Genomic DNA, 23,272 nt, shown 5'->3' on the forward strand with positions numbered 1-23,272 from the left:
ATTATAATGTAAACAGCCCTACTAAATAGCTGACTTAGATTGTGAAGTTATTAACTTGCTTTATTAGGCCATCTCATATTAACTCTATCTTTAATAAGAGAATAACAACTTTTGATAAATGTAACAAATTAATAAGAGAGCATAATGCCATGATCTTCAATGTAATAGTAGTAGTAGCAGTAAAATGTTTTTGTTAAAAGAAGAAAAGATGTGATCAGTAGATCATTTAGTTATGAAAAATAAGAGCGGAACATTTGTGTGGTAGGAGTAGTTTGCATTAATTAAATTCGTATATATCCAATAAAAACAGCTGTATCGCACCCATTGTCCCATACATTCATATCCAATTGGAAGTCTGTCGGGCGCAATGACTTTTTTTTTCTATTTTAAAAATAAAAAATATTATATTCCTCCATGAAAAATAATCCAATTTCTTAAAATAAAAATCCTCTCTCTCATATTTTACCTATTTTTCTCCACTTTCTTTTCCTTTACCTATTTTTCCCCTATCTTTCTTACTTTACGCACTTTTTCTCCGCATTTCTTATACTTTATCAATTTTCCATTAAAATTCGTCCGTCCACTTATAAAACTGTTTTTTTTTGTGGCCGGAGGAAGTAAAAATAAAATGAAATTAAAGTAACAATAATAAATCACGCGCAGTAGTGTTTTTAACAGTATAAGACTATACGAATACCGATACAGTTGAAATTAAACACACACAGGTTCTTCTATTTTTAATCTTATAATCGAATTCGTTAATATTTAATTGACTAATTAACTAATTTTTTTTTCAGTATTTATGATTATATATATAGGGATATGATCACTTAATAACTATCTTAAATTAATAACTAGCAATTATGTCAACAACCCATGTTATGAATATCAACACGAAGAAATTTGTGTGCCAACTAAATGTAGTTGACATACGTATGTTTTCTGTTGATATGTAAATATTGATTTTAATAGAAGACACACGTATGTCAACTAAATGTAGTTGACATACAAATATCTTCGTGTCGACATTTATAACACGTGTTGTTGACATAGTTATCAGTTATCAATTTAAGATACTAATTTTCAACCTAACAAGACCTATCATATTATGTGCTTCAATTTAAATCACATAATCAGACGCTTTGAAACAAGTATTTGTATTGTATATCTAATTTTGACATAATATGATGTTAGACACTGATATATGGCCGATCAATTTGATTACAAGTTAAATACCTATGTTGGGTATCGGTGGTGCACACCCGAACTCCACATTAGTATGATATTGTCCGCTTTGGGCGAAGCCCTCACGGTTTTGCTATTGGGGGTACTCCCCAAAAGGCCTCATACTAATGGAGTTGGGATAGCCCATTTATATGCTTGCAACTCTTGTTCATTCTCCGATGTGGGATATGGTTTGCTTCACCACAATCCTCCCCTCAAACCAAGACCACCAGACCAAGACCACATGTCTGTGCCCCATGTTACAGGTCACCAGGTCACCACAGGTCTTGGTCGAGCTCACGCAGAGACATCGGAGAACTTGCAAGCGCAACCCACCGAACCCCGAGCCACACAGGCCCAGCCCCTGAACCAGGGCACTGATACCACTGTTGGGTATCGATGGTGCACACCCGAACTCCACATTAGTATGATATTGTCCGCTTTGGGCAAAGCCCTCACGGTTTTGCTCTTGGGGTACTCTCCAAAAGGCCTCATACTAATGGAGTTGGGATAGCCCATTTATATGCTTGCAACTCTTGTTCATTCTCCGATGTGGGATATGGTTTGCTTCACCACAATCCTCCCCTCAAACCAAGACCACATGTCTGTGCCCCCATGTTACAGGTCACCAGGTCACCCCAGGTCTTTAGTCGAGCTCACACACCACATCGAAGAACTTGCAAGCGCAACCCACCGAACCCCGAGCCACACAGGCCCCAGCCCCTGAACCAGCACTCTAATACCACTGTTGGGTCCCGGTGGTGCACACCCGAACTCCACATTAGTATGATATTGTCCGCTTTAGGCAAAGCCCTCACGGTTTTGCTCTTGGGGTACTCCCCAAAAGGCCTCATACTAATGGAGTTGGGATAGCCCATTTATATGCTTGCAACTCTTATTCATTCTCCGATGTGGGATATGGTTTGCTTCACCACAACCTAGAGTATGTATTATTTCAAAAATGTATTCCATTCGCAATATCATCTTTCCCACATAAAAAAGCAAATGATATTGCATAATTTAATATCTAAATTGAGTTTCCAAAATTTATTGCAACTATATTAACTTAATGCACATCAATAATAATTTCAAATGGAAAACTGTATCGGATAATATTAAATTACATATAATGAATGGGCGGCATTAAATTCAAATTGAAGACTATTGTCCAGAATTAATGGGTGGTCGATCGCTACCTATGTATTCAGCAAACAATCATGTATATCTTCTTGAAAAAACAAAATAATAATCCAACTGGAAGAGGGTTTATTTTCGCAATCTTATAAAATTTCTACATTTTCAAGCAAAGTATAGAGAGTGGAAATTGGAGAAAGAAATCATTTTTATAATTTATACTCACTGTTCCAATTCTCACATCATAAACAAAAATGATTCTACCAAACATTTCAAACATTAAATACTGTTTCGGCTCGTTTGGTTTTAAAATTTTCCTACACAACCAAATATTACTACTACTTAGGTGAACCATAATAAATCATGATTCCAATGCAGCTGGGGTGGCTCATTTTTGTAATAAATATCCCTAACTGCTGAAGCAAGACCTCACTTCATTTGTCTTGTAGATTCCTTGTCCCTTTCACACTAGGACTTTCTTCACTTGTCAATCGTCATATTAAAATTTTGTAAGTTTTTTAGTCTTCTTCAACTCAATTGGAACAGCACAAGTTCTTGAATTCAAAGGGTCTAACTCTTAACATTGAATCCTATCTTGTGTAAGTAAGAAGGCAAAGCTTAAACTTTATCACATCAATCCACAATTATAAACATCATTTGATCACAATATTGAAACATTCTTGATCAAGCCTTTTTCCTGGTCTGATCCAACGAAACGACCTAGCTAATCCACGCAGCTCTTGTGTCTTCGTCTTGAACGGCTGTGAAGCTTGGGAGGCGGAGAAGGGGAGAACTCAAATGGCAGTGAAGGGAGCTCCATTTCTCCTTTCAAAACCTTGACAATGTCGCCAATTTCCGGCCTTAACTCGGGCATTTTCTGCAGGCAAGCAAGGGCTAAATTTATGCACAAAGTGGCTTGTTCCTTGCTGTACTCATCTCTCAGCCTTTGATCAACCAGCTCTAGTGTGTTCCCAGAGTGAGCCAAGCTCTTGCACCAGCTAATCAAGTTGGCCTTCTCTAGCTTCATAGGCGAGGACAGCACGTGCAACGGCCTTCTCCCGGAGATTATCACAAGGATTAGCACTCCCAAGCTGTAAATATCAGCCTTCTCCATCAAGTAGCCATAGCCGTTGTACTCTGGCGCCACATAGCACAACGTGCCCCTCATGCTCGTCGTGCTGCTCAACTCCCGGCTGAAAAGATCCTCGCTCCCCATGGAACGCGGTGGATTCTTTCTCCTCCACCCCTTTCTGAAGCTAAACTCCATGTTCTGATCATCTGCATTGTGATGATCATCTCCATTCCTCAACTTTTTCCTATTCTTGAACTTGAAGCATTTCCCTAATCTCAAATGTGGCACTTTGAACCTACCCCTTCTCCAAACTAGAAGCCTACTTGCCTTCTTAGCTTCATCCATTTCCTCCTCTTTCCACCATTCATGCATCTTCCTATGCTTCCTTCCGTGAGCCCTCCGCCTTTTTGAATCCTCCTTCTCAACACCCTCCCCACTACATTCAAATGCAGGTTCTTGAACAGAATTCTCACCCACTTCCTCACATTTATACAAATGCTTAGCATGATCCGGGCTAGCTTTCTCTTCGACTACCCCCTTCTCCTCGTCCCAATCAGTCGAATGGCAAATCTGGCTACCAATCCACTCCATCACATAGTCCTTACTACAAAACTCACCACTCCCATCCTGCTTCCACCACCAATCCTTCCCCCATTGCTTAGCACCCGCATCTTCTCGACTGCCATTATCTTCACCAACGATGGCAGCATTCGAGTTCAGCTCCTTACTATGATCCACACTGCTCAACTCATCATCATAAGGCACAAATTTACTCCACTCCACCCCACCATTTTCATTTGCTGATAGCTCCTTCCCTTTCAATTCCCCACCCCCCTTATTCTCACTCCCACAATCAGGGCTAAAGTTGAAATTCAAAGAATTTATAGCTAATCCCATAACATTGTGATAAACCCTACAACTACTCTTGGAAGAGGCAGATGCTTGCAAAGCTAATGCAAAATCCACCTCATCGTTCTCATGGCTCTCCACAGGAGTCCCTACGTTAGGAGTACTCTCATTCTCTCCACCCCCTCCCACGCCAGCATTCGAGTTTCCAGAAAGTTCTTGACTCTTCCACAGATCCTGACTGAACAAATCAACACCAATCTCACCCTCACTCTCAACCTTCAACCTAGACAAGCCGAAATCGGAAAGCTTAGCTCTGAACTCAGTGTCAAGCAACACATTGCTTGGCTTCACATCCCCATGAATCACAGCAGGATCACATTCATTATGCAAGAAAGCTAAAGCCTTTGCAACATCATGAATTATACCAAACCTCCTGCCCCAACTCAGCCTCGTATCACCACAGTTAAGGCTGTCTGATTCAGAGAATAACGATTCTTGCAAACTTCTGTTAGGCATATATTCATACACCACGAGCCTCTTCTTCCCCTCCACACAAAAACCCAACAGAGTAACAACAAAAGGGCAGGATTTTATCCCACCAAGAATCTTCAACTCATTCTGAAACTCCTGTTCACATTGAAAAGAGGCTGAATCAAGAAGCTTCACAGCCACCAATTTCCCATCCCTCAAGATTCCTCTGAAAACAGTGCAAGAACCCCCTTTTCCTATGCAGCTGGAGCTACTGAAGCTGTTGGTGGCATTCTTGAGCTCTTTGTAGCTGAATCTTTGAAGCTGCTTCAATGGAGAAGCTCCATCAAATGGGCTGGTTCTTGACCTGTGAACTAAAGTGTACCATAAATAGTAAATAAAATACAGAATTGCAGAGAGAATGATGAGTGAAGTCGAGATTGTGATTGCAAGAAAAATTATGCTGGTTTTAGGCCTTGGATTTGGTGGGAATGGCTGCCTTGAAGCCATTTTTTTTCACTTCTGGCTTTCTCAGAATGTTGAAGAAAACTAGTAAATAACTGTGGTGACGTGCAAGTACTGGAGTTTGATAACCATAGAAATATATTAGTACTACTATATACTCCGAAAGTTTGCTGAAATTATGAAAAAATTGAGTAAGTTGGATAATAACAGATTTAGGGAGATATGGTTTAACTTAATGTGGATGATTGAGTTGAAATTGTGGAGAGAATTGAAGAAGAAATAAATTGAAAAAGGGGCCCATATATTGAAACTTTTGACTAAACAGACATGCATTTGCAGCTTTGAAGGGAGAATTTTGGGGTATCGGTATGATTGTTATTTTAATTTTTTCTTGTTTTTTAATATCTATTCAAATCCTTTCTTATAAATATAGCTACTGACAAATGATATTGTTTGATTGCTTAGTGATGGAGTACGTACTAAACAAGCCCAACAGCAGTAAAGCCCATCAGCCTAAAGCCCAAGAAAGAGTATCAGTCCGGCATGACTAAAGAGTTCAGTTCGGCACAACCAAAGAGTTCGACCCCAGCCTACAGCTCGGTAAAAGCCAACCAATCAAACTCTGCTCTCAGGTCGGCATCAAGCTCTACTCTCAGATCGGCAAAAGCTGCTCGGCAATAATTCAGCAGTTCGGTCTCAGTATTCGACCGAACTAGGAGATAGTGGACTCATGCAGGATTTCCACCTCCACTACACCCACGATCTATTTAGTGGTGTCAAGCAGTCATTAACTCATGCAGGATAGTGGACCCATGCAAGATCGCCACGATCTCCACGACATCCACTACCTAGTAAATGGCTGCATGCCACGATCTTGGTTCAATGTATAAATAGAACCTAGATCAGATAGATAGGGTTAAGTTCGGTTAAGTTCTAAAGAGCTCTCTAGACATAAAAGATCATATAGCAAGTCTGTATTGTAAGCTGTAGAAAACAGATCAAGCAATACAACTCTGCCCTCTTTTCTTCCCGTGGACGTAGATTTACCTCAGTAAATCGAACCACGTAAATTCTCTGTGTCGTGATCTGCATTTTCCTGCATTCATCACCATCAAAAATTCGCGGATTCATCACTGGCGCCGTCTGTGGGAAAACAGAGAACCAAATTTGTGATAAAGCGAATTTTTGACCCTTTTTCCACCCCAAAAAAATGCATACCCGTAATACCGTTCGTGATAACCGTGAGGAAGCTAGTCCAGCTCGCAGGTCTGAAAAACGGCCTCGGGAGACATCTACCTCCGGTTCTCACGAAGAAGGAACAAGCCACTCCAGGAGAGATCGCACCGAGTCTTCCCAGCAGCCCGATTTAAATGAAGCTGTCAAGCTGTTCTTGGCTGAGAAGCAGGATGAGTTCTTAACCTTCCTGCAGAAGAGCCAACAGCCGGAGAAGACAACGGCGGATTCTCCCTCCTCATCCAGACATGAAAGTCACTACCGCAGTAGTGACGTGTCTTCCAGGAGAAAGAATCCTCAACCCCGACATGTTCCTGTTCCTCCTCGGTACCGGAACCACAGGAGAACTCCATCTCCTCCGTACCGAAGAAATATCGGGTTCGCCATGTACGGAGCATTAAAGACTCCGTTCTCGGACGATATCACCCGAACTCCTTTGCCGCGGAACTACCGGACACCGTCAATGACTTATGACGGGCTAGTGGATCCTCATGACTTCTTGGGACGCTATCAGTATAACATGGCGAACCAGGGTCTCAATGAGGTCCATATGTGCAAGCTGTTCCCCGAGCTGCTTATCGGGAACGCAAGAAGGTGGTTCGATAGCCTCCCCCAAGGCAGCATTAGATCTTACCGAGATCTAATGGATGCTTTCCACAGGAGGTTCTTTCAGAAAGCGGAAGCCCGGATCACTTCGGCTCAGCTGCTTTCTATACGCCAAGATCGCGACGAAAAGATCAGCGACTTCATGACGAGATTCCACAAGGAATGCCTACAAGTAGATGATCTCAACGATCTACTTGTCATTTCGGCATTCCAAAATGGAATCCTGCCCGGAGCTCTCTACAGAAAGCTCGTGGAGTGCGGTCCGCAAACAGCTCAAGAAATGTGGGACATTGCGGACCAGTTTTCCCGTGCGGATGAGGCAGACCGTCGAAAACGGTCTTTAGACAGCTCATCCCGAGAAGAGAAAAAGAAGCCCGATCAAAGCGGCCAGGTGCTTCCTCGCCGAACTCCTTTTGAAAGAATTCAAAGGGCACCGGTACAAGGCAGATTGGGGCCACGTCTCAATCCTGAGAAGCCGCCCGCTCAGTTCGTACCATTGAACAAGTCAAGAGCGGAAATTTTCGAACTGCATTCCGATATGTTCGAAAAGCCAAGGCGGATGACGAAATCGACCGCGCGCCGACCTCAGGATCAATATTGCTCCTTCCATCAAGACTACGGTCACGATACCGAGGAGTGCCGACATTTAGCTGCAGGTATTGATGCCCTTGTGAAAGCAGGGACGTTAAAAAAATACCAAAGCAAGCAGCCGAAAAGGAACAAAAAGCAGGGAGGTGCGAACTGCGCTCCTCAGGATCCGAAAAGGCAACGGGATCCCGAAGACGATAACGAGCCGCAATATGATGGAGTAATCCTAACTATTGACGCTCTCCCTGCCAGGAAGACTAAATCGTCTCTGAAGTCATAGAGCAGAAAAAGGCTTTTGACGAGCTCAAAAGTTATTTAGCCGAGCTTCCAATTCTCTCTGCTCCAACAGATGCCGAAGTGATTTTCTTATACTTAGCGGCATCCGATCAAACCATTAGCGCGGTGCTTGTACGAGAAGAAGGCCTAAAGCAGTTTCCCATCTACTTTACAAGCCGAGCATTAAGAGATCCAGAAACAAGGTATCCACCTCTGGAAAAAATTGCTCTGGCATTAGTAAATGCAGCAAGGAGACTGCGGCCATACTTCTATGCTCACAAGGTATGTGTCTTAACCGATCTGCCTCTTCGGCAAGTTTTGACCAAGCCAGAAGCATCAGGCAGAATCGCCAAATGGGCCATAGAGCTGGGAGAACACTCAATCGAGTACCTACCTCGAAAAGCCATCAAGGGACAAGCCTTGGCAGATTTTCTTGCAGAGGCCAAGTTCGATCAAGCAAACCCTGTCATTGCCGAACAGAAAAATTCTGCCAATGCCGAACTAGCACAGCCCTTGGAATCCGAAGTAGAGCCGCCGGACTGCTGGAGCGGATTCGTAGATGGAGCTTCAAACAAGATGGGAAGTGGAGCTGGTATTTTACTTGTCGCTCCCGACGGACACGAGGTAACCTACTCACTTCGGTTCCTATTCCCCACTACTAATAATGAAGCCGAATACGAAGCCCTCCTAGCCGGACTCCAGTTAGCGCAAAGTCTGCTCGTCAAATCTCTCAAAGTCCATTGTGATTCACAAGTCATAGTAAATCACATGTTGGGTACAAGTGAAGCTCGTGACGAGAGAATGAAGAAGTATTTGGACAAAGCGCAAAGCATCAGCCGAAGTTTCTCCTATTTTCGGATAATCCGCATTCCCAGAGCGGAAAATAGCCGAGCAGATACCTTAAGTAAGTTGGCCTCAGATCCGAGCTCAAAGGCGGAAGAATTAATGCATCGAAGCATTGATGAAGCCGAGGTACATTCAGTATCCAGCTCGCCGAACTGGATGACGCCGATCTTGCAGTATCTGGATCAAGGACAATTGCCCGAGGATAAGAGAGAAGCTCGGAAGATCACGTGCCGAGCACTTCGGTACGAACTTCATGAAGGAGTCCTCTTTAGAAAGTCTTACCTCCAGCCGTTATTGCGGTGCGTAGGACCAGAAGAGACGGACTACATCCTCAGAGAAGTTCATGAGGATCGTGCGGTAGCCACATCGGAGCCAGAGCTTTAGCTAAAAAAGTTCTGAGATGGGGATATTATTGGCCAACCATGGTCCAAGAGGCAGTGCAGCTCGTCAAGAAGTGTGCGAAGTGCCAAATTCATGCAAATGTCCCAAGGATGCCGCAGACCGATCTATACACTATGCAAAGCCCTTGGCCTTTCATGCAATGGGGCATAGACATAGTGGGACCACTTCCTCAAGCTCCTCGGCAAATGAAATTCCTTATCGTTGTCGTGGACTACTTCACGAAGTGGGTGGAGGCTGAACCATTAGCTACGATAACGAGCTCAAAGGCATTGGACTTCGTCTGGAAGAACATAGTGTGCCGATTTGGCATACCCCACATCCTCATCTCGGATAACGGGACTCAGTTCACCGACAAGACGTTCAAGAATTGGTGCCAAGAGCTGAATATTCAACAGCGGTTCACTTCGGTCTCTCATCCACAAGCAAACGGACAAACGGAGGTAACAAATCGTATCCTGGTGAAAGGGTTAAAAGCTCGGTTAGAACAAGCCAAAGGACAATGGGTAGAAAATCTCCCTCAAGTCCTATGGTCCTACCGAACTACACCCACAACCTCCAACGGTGAAACTCCGTACAGTCTTGTGTACGGCACTGAAGCCGTGATTCCGGTGGAGATCGGCATACCCAGTCCCCGAACTCTAAATTTCTCAGCAGAAATGAATGACGACGGACTGAGAGCCGAGCTAGATCTTGCCGAAGAAAGAAGAGAATTGGCATGCATAAAAGCAGCCAAGTACAAGGAGCAAGTAGCCCGGTATTACAACCAAAGGGTGAAGAAGCTGCAATTTCAAGTGGGAGATCTCGTCTTGAGAAACAACGAAGTAAGCCGAGCAGAAAAGCTGGGCAAGCTCGAACCCACATGAGAAGGTCCGTATCGGGTGTCAGAAGTCCTCGGCAAAAGGTCTTACAGATTGGCTCACATGTCAGGAGAACAGGTACCCCGAACATGGCACATTTCCAACCTCAAGAAGTTCCATTTGTAAGAGACAGTCCGGTCAGTCAGTCTTGAGTCATGTTCGGTCAATGTGCTTTCTTTGGTTTGCTTGGTCTTTGTTTGTCTATGTGCGTTTTGTCTATGTGCGTTTTGTCTGTCTATGTGCGTGTCGTCTCTTACAAATGTTACTGAGGTATCTTGTTCTTCGAAGGCTGATCCCCTTCTTAGAACATATACAAGCTAACGATTGTGAGTCAAAGCTTCTAAAGAGGATACAAGACCACAATTCAGCTTAAACAAGCAGTTCGTCTGAAACGAGCTGCAATAAGCCAACGATTGTGAAGTCCAAGCTTCTGAAGAGGATACCAGACCACAATTCAGCTTAAACAAGCAGTTCGTCTGAAACGAGCTGCAATAAGCCAACGATTGTGAGTCAAAGCTTCTAAAGAGGATACAAGACCACAATTCAGCTTAAATAAGCAGTTCGTCTGAAACGAGCTGCAATAAGCCAACGATTGTGAAGTCCAAGCTTCTAAAGAGGATACAAAACCGCAATTCAGCTTAAGAATCAAGCACTTCGTCTGAAACGAACTGCAACGAAAGTCCGATTCTCGCGATAAAACTTGCCTGAATTAGGACAAGGGAAAGTCCGATCCACGCGATAAAACTCGCCGAATTAGGACAAGGGAAAGTCCGATCCCCAAATTAGGACAACGGAAAGTCCGATCCGAGCGATAAAACTCGCCAAATTAGGACACAAGCTTAGTCCGGTCAAAGATGTTTATTTCATCAGACCAAAGACGAGTCCGGTCAAAGATGTTTATTTCATCAACCCAAAGACGAGTCCGGTCAAAGATGTTTATTTCATCAGACCAAAGACGAGTCCAGTCAAAGATGTTTATTTCATCAGACCAAAGACGAGTCCGGTCAAAGATGTTTATTTCATCAGACCAAAGACGAGTCCGGTCAAAGATGTTTATTTCATCAGACCAAAGACGAGTCCGGTCAAAGAAGAGTTCACTTCATAAGACCGAGGACAAACATCAACTTACCCCGTACCTTTATCCAGAATGCCGAAGTAATTCACTTCGCTTTCCGGGGGGGGTAGTGATGGAGTACGTACTAAACAAGCCCAACAGCAGTAAAGCCCATCAGCCTAAAGCCCAAGAAAGAGTATCAGTCCGGCATGACTAAAGAGTTCAGTTCGGCACAACCAAAGAGTTCGGCCCCAGCCTACAGCTCGGTAAAAGCCAACCAATCAAACTCTGCTCTCAGGTCGGCATCAAGCTCTACTCTCAGATCGGCAAAAGCTGCTCGGCAATAATTCAGCAGTTCGGTCTCAGTATTCGACCGAACTAGGAGATAGTGGACTCATGCAGGATTTCCACCTCCACTACACCCACGATCTATTTAGTGGTGTCAAGCAGTCATTAACTCATGCAGGATAGTGGACCCATGCAAGATCGCCACGATCTCCACGACATCCACTACCTAGTAAATGGCTGCATGCCACGATCTTGGTTCAATGTATAAATAGAACCTAGATCAGATAGATAGGGTTAAGTTCGGTTAAGTTCTAAAGAGCTCTCTAGACATAAAAGATCATATAGCAAGTCTGTATTGTAAGCTGTAGAAAACAGATCAAGCAATACAACTCTGCCCTCTTTTCTTCCCGTGGACGTAGATTTACCTCAGTAAATCGAACCACGTAAATTCTCTGTGTCGTGATCTGCATTTTCCTGCATTCATCACCATCAAAAATTCGCGGATTCATCACTTAGAAAGCCATGCACGTCGTTATTTGATCGATGTGCCAGAATTACGGAAATGGGTAATTTTTAATACTATTATTCCTTTAATGTGAAAATGTAAGGCATTGTATTATTTACTACTTCACATATTCAAGAATCCAATATAAATAATGCAAGATTTTTGAACAATATATATTTCACGTAATTAACTGTAAGCATAATAGATCGAAACTTACCTTGACGATCCATAGCGGAAGCGATTGGGGAAGAAGGAGAAGACTTTCCTTGAATTTTCTTTGGTGTAGTAGTAGAGCAACTCAACTCCAAGGATTTATTTCTCTCTCTTTTCGTAATTTATGTGTTTCTAACTTTCCATCCAAGTGACTATTCAATTAGGACATATTTTTTATCAAGTAATACCAAAATTAAATTAAATAATTGATCACAGTAATTTAATTTGATTTTGCAGGTGAAAGACATATTTAATGCCAAATTCATGACAATCATAACCATATATATATATATATATATATATATATATATATATATATTTTTGGACTAAATTAATGTTAATCAAGATATTATATATAAATATTCCAATTTTCCTTAATAGCAATATGTTAAGAACACACTAGACGAGCATACTGCAGAGATGTCAACCCCGACAACAGAGATTCCAAGTGATAGCACAAAGAGGGACGAACCCGGAACTGAAGTGGAGGAGCAGCCCCGGGAAGTGAAAGCACCGAGGAAAGTGGTGCAAGATGAAGGCACAACAGCTCGGGAACTCAGGCAACGACAGCAGATCAAGCAGCCGGAGTGGTTCCGAGACTACGCAGCCAAATATGCGTTCTTTATTTTTGTTTATTTCCTTGTTTTTGTTATTTATTTTAAAACAATATTTGCGTCGAGCGTTTTATAAGCTCCGTTCGGGTTTTCTTTGTTGATTCTTTCCCGAATGATTAGGTTAGGTCGAATCAACCCTAGGGTCCTTAGTCTATAAATAGGGCTATTCATTAATCTTGCTTTAATTAATGAAGAATTATTTGTCCATTGGCTTGCGTCCAAAGTTATCACAAAAAACCTAGTTGACGACGGGAAACCCCGCGCCAACATTCTCTTTCGCCGCCGACCCTTTCCGAGGGCGCCAGAATCGTTGTTGTGAGGAACGAGTGCAGATTGACAGTTAAGAGGAGGAGCCTCTTAACACAATACACCAATAGAAAACATATATATTAGTCAATAATTAATGACTAATTAGGAAACATCCCATTTAGATCACTATATTCAATTAATAGCTAATTAATTAGGGAAAAATGTATCTTATACCAAGTGAATGTATTATATTAAAAATCCAATTTCTATTTAAGATTCTATCACATGTGAGACATAAAACTTACGACCATATCTCAACTATAAATCTAATTCTTGATTTGAATTAATTCAACCATAACATAATATGATAAAGTGGAGATAGAATTATCAACCTTCATCCAGGGGTGGCAAAATGGGTAGCGGGTAATGGGTAATTCCCATCTCGGCCCGCTACCTGTCGGGTATCAAGTACCCGTTACCCGACGATAACTAAAAACGGGGTGGGATCGAGTAGTGTGGTTTAGATTTTTATGCCCGCTACCCGCGCGAGTATACCCGTTAATCCCGATGATACCCGATATTATATGTCTAAATCCATAACAAATCCTGACCATGAGATTTGTCAATCTAATGGTTATAAGTGTTTTGAACTTTTTGAATATTTTAAATTACAAACTAATCATCCGCAACAATTTAGAAATTATATATATCTACAAATTTAAGAAAAAAATAGTAATGTATATAATTATTCACATCAAACTCGAAATTATTAAAAACTTTCATAAATTTTCCATAACATTTCTTTTTTATTTTTAATAAAGAAATATATAGAGAGTACTAATTAATAACAAAATTAATGGTAATTTAATTGAATTGAACTTAAAATTTAGGAGTAACATTTATTTTCATTCTTTTCGAAAATGAAAGACTTTCCAAACTTTGAAAAATAAGCGTCTTCCTGTGCATATCAAGTTGGCATAATGATATCTTGATAATTATACACTATATAGTTTTGATTTGAGTATTTGACAAGTGAAAGTGGTCCATACCATATTATCTAGTGGAAAATTCACTTTTTTAACAGAAAAAAATGAATAATTCCAAAATACTGTATGTTAAGACTTCTAGGATCTAGCAGTATAATAGTCATGTGCTATTCCATAGACTAAGGTTCACTTCCTGTTAGTGCATGACTTCTTTTTTTTTTTTTTCAGAATATCTATTCCACTTAATTAACTCGATCAATTCTTTGCTCGCCCACTTGCTTTTTGCTGTGAGCCATCTTTGTATTTTATCTTCTTTTTTTGGTTTTTGTCAAAATATGTAATTAAACTTATAGTATCTATTCAATTCTTTGCATGCCAACCTGCATTTTTTTTGTCTGTGAGCCCATTTAAATATTTCCAAATATTATTTGAAAATTCTGAAGAAAGAGACTTGCTAACGTGCTATTTCAAAGGTTTGATCAAATTTTTGAAAGAAAAACTAAAGGAAAAAAATCTCTAGTTGCGAAAACATAAAACTCTATTTAGAAAAAAACAAAAACGATATTATACCGTATAATAATATGTTAACTACCACAATTAAAAATGAATTCCTCAAATTAAGGAATGGATAAGATGACAAGTAATTAAATGTTAAATGTCTTCTTAATTAAAATTAATTAGAAAAGATTGATGTGTTATATTTAAAATTGTTAGACATACTAATTGTAAGTTCATATTAAAAATTGTTATCAATAGCGGTCTGGCTAATTACAATAGCCAATATATAGGTGTAAGGTTCACGCTATAAAACGAAAAAATTCAATAATAAAAAAGGTCGTATGAATTTTTTATACCAAATTTCCTCTGTAATATAAAAGAATAATGAAATCTCCAACATTCTTTTACTTTACAGTAGATTTAAGGCTCACGCTATAAAACGAAATAATCCTGTAATAAAAAGGGTCTTGTGAAATTTTTACACAAAAATTCCCCTCGTAATATAAAAGGATAATGAAATCTCCAACACTCTTTTACTTATTCTTTTTAGGCCACTTAAATCTCCTAAATATATATACTCCGTAACGTTTACAGAATAATCGATCAATCTGATATTCGGTCTAATATGAATAACTAATGTTTCCCATAAAATTAAATCGGATTTGCATTTTTGACTATTGAACTAGATTAATAGTAGTATTAATCTATGTGGAAACTCTATTTTGATTGGATCAAATGCGAAATAACTTTATTGAAATGTTTATTGAAGGAAACTTGATTGAGCATCTTTTGGTTTGTCTAGTAATAATGGATAGGTTCACGAAAAGCAACCAAAAGGAAAAATAGTAAGTAAATAAAGTTGTGATTCATAATTCCACTGCATAGATTGAAGAATAAAGAAGAATCAATCATTGAGAGGAACATAAAGTTGTAGCATAGGGTCTCTATATATGAACAATGTCCAACCAAAAATAATAATGAAGAAAAGTTTTGAGCATTGGGTCTCCACACTTGTCGTTGCATAAAATATTTTTTTAAGAGGATAAATATTGGTTTCCTATTTACTTCCGTAATATCCGACTTATTGAATAGGAAAAAATTATCTTACATATGGTAAATTTGATCAAACGCGCACTTAACTAATTTAGATACAATTCATATACGCCCACCAAATGAATTAAACTCCCGATTTATTAATTAAAGATAAATGTCTTATCAATTAAGTTGTTTAGTCGGAAAACATGAGATTATTGAAACCCCTAAAAGATGAAAAATTGTAAACACCTTTGTTCGGATTTCTTTTTTTTTCCTTCTTTTTAATAGTACGTGGGATGAGATTGATCTTCTTGATGAAGTAATTTAATAAAAAGTATTTGCATAAAAGAAATTAAACTATATTCTTTCTAATAAAATACCTTAATGTTTAAGTAGCTGGCTCTGCATGTGTAATATGACAATAACAAATGTCAAATGCCACCAGTCCAGTATATATGGTGGGCAATTTAGGTATATGATGTAATTCATCTTTTTATTTAGGAATTATTATTCTTATCCTATATGAATTGTGTAAATATATCATTGCGTGTTGTGATGTCATGTTAGTATTATTATTTGCGGATATATGAATTTCTATGTTACTTTAATTTCCTTTAAGTAACAATACATAGTAGTAGTAGATTGTCCCTAAGCAGACATGATCGAATGCTGGCAGCCGCAGTGTGGGAGTTTCACCACTGTGGTGGCTCCTTGTGTGCTGGTTACCAGTGTAAGTTCCTCCCACCTAATGGGCCGCTGAGGTACCGTGTTTGAACCCCTCCATAGCGATGTCGGGCCGGGTTATGGGGGCGCCTGGGGTGAGCGAATCACCTTTTTGTCCCTAAGTAGTAGTAGTAGTATATTTTTTACCGCTGAATATGTTGGAAACGTACTATGAAAGTATAATATATTTATTTGTCATGTTTTCTTTAATGGCCGTAGTAGTAAAAGATTTGGTGAAAAGCTAAATTGACCAAAATGGTTGTAGACAACTTGATTGCGAATTTATTATTGCGATTAGAATTTAAATGACAATTATCACTACTTCATGTATATATCCAAATCATCTATATAATCTACGCTCTCAAACCAAAGAAAATGTATGCATTGATTTGTCAATTTCTTTTCCATTGATAGATAAGATAAAATGATTTCAAAGAGAATAGTGCTTTTTTGGTTTATTAATTTGGAAACAAAGAACGTGGGATGGTAGATGGAGGGAGGTAGGCCCATTCACCGTTTGAAAGTAAAAGAAAAAAAGGGGGAATTTGAGCATGGGGTTATAAGATTCCATGATGTTCTTGCTTTTCTTGCGTCACTTTTCAACCCTTTTCTTGATAAATCACTTTCTGTAAAAATATTTTCACTCATATTCGATTAATTTAACCTTTGCTAGGTTGGTACATTTTGCAACTTTTCTTTTTTGTCTTTATTCAATTCAACTTGTATTATTTGATTTGAGGCCTTAGCCCAAATTCGATATTCATTTGGGCTAAAATTGTATGAGTAAGGCCCAAATTCCCAAACCCAATATTCCTGCACATCAAGCTAGCGTGAATCTACATCTGCTCCGGCAAAAGAGACGAGGAAGAAGGAGAAAAAATGGGGATATTGGCGTGCATAGGTATGATATTGCCATTTCCATTTTACTACTATCTTTGGAACCACCCGCAGTCATGGGTTAATCTGTGTGGGAGGAGCCGTGACCCCTGCAAAATCATGGCCTTGGTGTCGCATTTCATTAAGATCGTTCAGTTCGTGTCGCTCTTCTCCGTCTCCGATCTTCATTGGCCGCCGCCTTTCTACTTCTGGCCGCTCTTCTTATTCGGCCAGTTTCTCAACTTCAGGTTCGCGGCCAACTGCTCTTTGCACACCATGTGTTTGTTGTTTGTTTTTTAGAGTATTTCGATATTTTTTATTAGGTTTACAGTATGTCGTATAGTTGTTCGGGTAGATACGTCATTAAACAAGCTTGATCATAGTTTCTGTGATTGGTTTGGAGAATTTGTTAAGGTTTAGCTCTATTAGAGTTTGTTAAGCTTGATTCGATTGTTAGTTAAACGATTCAAATACTTGTCTTAAAGCTCGGTGTCGATTTAGTCAAGTTTGAAATTAGTGTGTTCGTTTCAGTTTTGTTCATATACAGCCTAGTTGTGTTTGAAGTACTGTTTTGAGATTAGGCATTCTGCATTTGGGCGGTTCTTTTATGGCTAAACTGGCAATTTTGGTTATCTGTTTGAGTTTCTTGGATCATTGTTGCTTTTGTGCAAGGTTTAGGTAGTGTTTCCTTCTGTCAATTCTCTTTTATATTGTGGGTAATTTTCAGCTCCTGTACATGATTCACCTTGCTTTCCAGTGAAGTAATGTGTAGGCTGTGTTTCTCTTATTGGGTTAATGTATTCCCCTTTTCTGCCTATTTGACTAAAAACGATATCCACATGAAACGTTGGTCATTTGATAACTATGATGGACGCATTAAGGCCGGTGCTGAGTGCGGACAATGGAGTCTCATTAGATGCTAATTTAGGATCCAATAGGCAGTTATCAATCCCATTGTGTTAAATTCCAAGGCCTTTGGTTATATATTCGTATACGTAACATTTTGGCTTCATTTCCATAGACTTACTTTCACTTGGGAGTTAGGATTTCTGTCTTGATTCCATTTCCATGTCTCTATTTTAGCATAACTGAGCTGGCCATTGCAGTTGAATTTAGACAGGAAAAACACAAGTATGAACGTGCATGGACGAGGCAATTATATTGAAATGACCTGAAAGAAACAATGTAAATGTCTTGATTCTTGGTCTACCATCTTTTCAATTTTTTGATTTCTTTCAGTTGCAGTCAAGGAACACAAAAAAAGAGAAAATGCAGTTTAGGAGTGACTTCGTACGATATTTTACCATGGATAGATGAAGCATTTACCAACTCATTTCATTTAGCACTGTGATACTACAAGCATATGTTTTGTATGAAAATTGACTGCTGTAATTGGCATGGTATATGCAGGGTCTACCAGCTTTTGGGAGAACCAGGAACCTATTATGGTGTGCGTTTTGGGAAGAACATACCATGGGTGACTGAGTTTCCCTTTGGAGTAATTAGAGATCCTCAATACGTTGGAAGCATCATGAGCCTTGTCGCATGTCTTCCTTGGGTACCTTATTTATACATCGGCCTGTGGGTTCTGGGCTACGTATTTATGATACAAGTTGAGTCGAAGGAAGATCCTTCAACTCGTGCAAAGCCTCTCTCTTGAGGTTAGGTGCCGAAGCTTCAATATAGTTTCTTGAATAACCTCTTTCATGCATAATTTATCCAATTTTTCCCTTTGTTGTTGTGAACATGTTTCTATGAACCTCAGCAATATGGCTGGTGCATTCGAATCACTTGATAATTAGACCTGTCGAAATCTAGGGGCCAGGCTTATGGCCCAAATGGAAGAACTCATGTCGGGTCGTGCTTTAAAATCGTTCGGATCTAAAAAAGCATAGCCGCAGCCCAACCCCAAAATTGGGCTGGTTTGCAGCCCAATTTGATGTGAAAATGGGCTGGCACCGTAGAGTGTAGAACGTGTCAAATTTTACAATTTTATCGATAATTGATCATAGTAATTCCTAATTTAGTGGTGAAGTATACATGTATTTGGCAATAAGTTTTCCAGACATAGATTGAGACTTAAGTCCATATTCAGTGACATATTTGCTGTATTTGTCTCCTGATTATGAATTATGTTAAACTACTCAAATCTCAATTTGATCAAAACTAATTTGAACTTGTTCAGCATAGCTCTTTAACTCGACGAGTTGCACTAGTTATTAAATTGATTAGTCATATTGATTATTGAAAACTAGTAGTATATAATTGCACTAATCATCTCATTAATCGATTCGTTACCACCAGATAATGAGCTTATATATAAATACTGAATAATTAATGCTTTAAATATAAATGAACCAAAGAGGCATCCCTTCGGCGGCTTGGTCCCTTGCCATCATAAATTTGTTGATAGGATTCTCTATTCCTAATCATATTCAATATTGTATTACATTTATATAAATCTATAGTGCATAGAATCATATAATTGTTTATATATATATAAATATGGAAATATATAATCCTCCCCTTGCATTTATATATACATATATAGGAGTATTAAACATGAGATGAACATAAGTAGGTAGGTTATAAGTGAGCCTCATATGATTGGTTTCATATATATAATAACCAGAATTTTATTTGCCATGATTTGTAAACGTCAACAAATATGTGAAGATTCATTAGGGTCACTATGCGACAAATTTATACGAATTAATTATGTATGAGAAGTGGAGGAATATCAATGCCATCCTTATATTTCTAATAACTAACTTTGTCGGAAGTGGACCTTTGGCATGCATTCTTAATAGCTTGATTGATACCATTGCAATAAAGTGTAAATAAGTTTCGTCTTCCAAGAAAAATAGATAGTATGATTTTTGTTCGGAAAAAAAAGTATTTATAAAAAAGAAATGGAAATTATCATCTTCACAATATTAACAAGTGAAGAAAGAGGCATCATATTCTCCTTCCACAATATTTGAGGGTCACTGATACGAGTATATCTTCGGAAATATCTAGCATATCTCTATTATTATATTATCATATCTTTTCCATATCGTTATTATCTTGTTCACCAAGTTAGGTTATTCATAGGAGTATTATAAATAGGACTATTGTCATTCTCATTATTCAATCAATGAAATAAGAGAATTCACTCTATTTTCCTTTCTTCTACAATCCAAAACCCTAGTTCTTATCGTTGTTGATCGTCGGGCAAAGATTCCCGCGACTCAAGGAGGAATTGATCCTAGTTCTTGTCGTGTGCGATCGACGGGCAAACGTTCCCGCGACCTCACGGAGGAATTTGTGCGAGGTTAAGGAGTACATCCTTAACAACGGGTGCTTTCATTGTAGATCTCACTAATCCATGGCGAATCGTGTGGGGAACTGCACGGAACCGATCGTAGCACCGGGCGTCTCTGTCGGATTGGAATCACAACCTTCGCCGACTGTTGCCTTGGCCACGCCGGCGCTAGCCTTTGAACATATACTTGCTTCGATCGCACGCATGGAGGCAAGGCTCGACGCGTCGGAACGGCGTACCGCCATCACACAGCCACTGCCGAGGCCCGACCCCGATCCGCCATACTCCGATTGGCAGCGAGGGCGAGACGACACAACGCGGCATCGGGCTGTGTTGACGACGGCGACATGAGTTTCTTCGCTGCCACATCTAGGGTTTGGCGGCGGGACTTCCACGCATGGGCCGCTACACGCGAACCTCTCGGGGGCGTCACCATGGGATCACGAAGGGCTCAGCGGCGTGGGAAATCGCAGCAGACAGCCCACAGCGTGGGTTAATCCGACGCATAGGTCGGAGCATCGATCGGGCAAACCCATGTCGACATGCGACAATGCATGGGGCCGCCTGGAGGGAGGGGGCTACTCTGACACGCCCCGTTTGGATCAAGTGCGTGTCGAACAACAACGCTACGACACGCCCCATTTGGATCAGGTTCGTTTCGCACAGCCGCGTTACGAGAAGATGAAAGCCCCGCGTTTCGAAGGATCTGATGCGGCGAATTTGCGGGCGATTAGGGTTCTTGTCGATGAGAATCAGAAGATAGGAGCGGTAGGAATTGAGGATTTTCGTTTACCAATTGGTCATAGAGTGACTGAGAACGTAGATTTGGATAATGTGGAGCAAGCATCTCTAGACATACAACTGCCATCATCAAATGTCGGATTTAGGCTTCTGCAGAAGATGGAATGGAAGGGGAGGGGGCTTAGAAAGGATGAATAAGGGATAACTGAGCCAATAGAATCTGGAATAAGGGATGCCAAATTAGGTCTGGGTAAACAAGAGGAAGATGATTATTGTGATCTCTGCAACAAGCAATATAAACTGGCAATGGAGTTTGAAGCTCACCGAAGCTCCTATGACCACAACCACAGAAAGAGGTTTAAAGAAATGAGAGATATGCATGGAAGCAGCAGTCGTGATGATAGACTGAAAAGAGAACAGCAACGCCAAGAGAGGGAGATGGCTAAGTTTAAGCAGAGGGCTGATACACATAAGCAGCAGCAACAGATGAAGAACAAGGAGGAAGCTGTAACCCTTCCAGCTACTCCTGCACCAAGTGGTGCTACTATAGTTGCAGACCAAGTTAAGCGAAAAGTTTTGAAGTTCGGATTCTCTGCAAAACGCAGTTCAGCCAAGAGCTCTACAAAGAACAAGAAGCCGAAGGTTGCTGTTGCTTCAATTTTTGGGAATACAGATGATGAAGGGAGACTCCCAATTATGCCGTGTGTGTTTGACCCTGGAGAAGAGACCTCGCCAAGGTTTTCGTTATTAATGTTGTTCGTTGTATCGTGGTTTCCACCTTGAGGACAAGGTGGATTTCTACCGTGGGGGAGTTGATACGATCATTATTATTATTTATCATATCTCTATCATTTTGCCCATTAGTATTATATTATCATATCTTTACCATGTAATTAGTTTCTTATTCCCTAAGTTAGTGTATTTAGCATTATATATAGGGACTTTGTTATTCATTTCCATCATTCATAAAATAAGATAATTCACGCTATTTTCCTTTCTTCTACAATCCAAAACCCTAGTTCTTATCGTTGTTGATCGTCGGGCAAAGATTCCAGCGACTTCACAGAGGAATTGATCCTAGTTCTTGTTGTGTTCGATCGACGGGCAAACGTTCCCGCGACCTCACGGAGGAATTTGTGCGAGGTTAAGGAGTACATCCTTAACAACTGGTGCTTTCATTGACGATCTCAGATTATACATGACGACTCATGTGGGAAGCCGCATGGAACCGGTCGTAGTGACGTCCGCCGGAGTAATCTACGGCCTGGAGCAGTTTCAATCGTCTAGTGGTGCGCTGGATTCAACAGCGCTTGCGTTTGAGCATGTGTTGGCGTCGTTGGCGCGCATTGAAGGGCGATTGGACGCATCGGAGAGGCGGCAAGCCATCGCCCAGGCGCCGCCTAGACCATAGCCTGACCCACCTTACGACGAATGGCAGTGTGGGCGACGCGATTCAGGGAGACAACGTCCGCTGTTGTCGACAGCAACTACTGTGGCTTCGCAGCCCCTGTTAGGGTTCGACGGGCAGTCGTCTAGGGCTACGCATCAGCCGCTGAGTTCGGAGGCGTTGTGGTGGGATCGTTACGGATCCGGCGGCGAGGGAGTTCGGGGGAGACGCCCGACAGCATGGGACAACCCGGCCCATAGGGTCGACGACCATGCCGAGAGACGGGCGCCTACATGGGAGACGACATGGAGCAGACATGAGGGCGGTCGCTATTCGGACCCGCCGCGGAGGTTCGACGCGTCGGAACGTCGTGCGGCCATCGCACAACCACCGCCGCGACCCGACCCCGATCCACCAGACACGGATTGGCAGAGGGGGAGAGAGGAATCGGGGCGGCAGAGATCAGTTTTGACGCCGACGCTGGCGGTAGCGTCAATACCGCGATTAGGGTTTGGCGGTGATTATTCAATTCGTGGGCCGCAGCAGGCAACCCAACCTGGTGCATCTTCAGGGGCCAGATACACGGTCAAGGGCGACAGGGATCGGGGCAAGCAGCCATCAGCATGGGATAATCTTGTTCACAGACTCGATACTCGGTCCGGCAGACACATGTCGGCGTGGGACAACGCATGGGGCCGGTATGACGGATCTGCCTACTCCGACGACGATAGCAGAGAGGAGACAGGATTGTTAGATGAACTTCTCCCGCCCGCTGT

The 23,272-nt window shown here is 41.0% G+C and overlaps 2 protein-coding genes across 2 annotated transcripts; one reads left to right on the plus strand and one right to left on the minus strand.

Annotated features, from left to right (window-relative positions):
* Positions 1–2,976: 2,976 nt before the first annotated feature.
* LOC121746684 (putative receptor-like protein kinase At1g80870) lies at positions 2,977–5,520 on the minus strand. Its single transcript, XM_042140599.1, has one exon. The coding sequence runs from the start codon at positions 5,255–5,257 to the stop codon at positions 3,083–3,085; it is 2,175 nt and encodes a 724-aa protein (XP_041996533.1). The 5' UTR covers positions 5,258–5,520; the 3' UTR covers positions 2,977–3,082.
* An 11,092-nt stretch (positions 5,521–16,612) lies between these two features.
* LOC121746773 (phosphatidyl-N-methylethanolamine N-methyltransferase-like) lies at positions 16,613–19,161 on the plus strand. The gene is made up of 2 exons (XM_042140702.1): positions 16,613–17,309; positions 18,472–19,161. Exons 1-2 carry the CDS (start codon positions 17,065–17,067, stop codon positions 18,719–18,721), a joined length of 495 nt encoding a protein of 164 aa, XP_041996636.1. The 5' UTR covers positions 16,613–17,064; the 3' UTR covers positions 18,722–19,161.
* The last annotated feature ends 4,111 nt before the right edge of the window (positions 19,162–23,272 follow it).

This window comes from Salvia splendens, chromosome 9, assembly GCF_004379255.2.
Source record: "Salvia splendens isolate huo1 chromosome 9, SspV2, whole genome shotgun sequence".
In the NCBI taxonomy this organism is placed as follows: domain Eukaryota; kingdom Viridiplantae; phylum Streptophyta; class Magnoliopsida; order Lamiales; family Lamiaceae; genus Salvia; species Salvia splendens.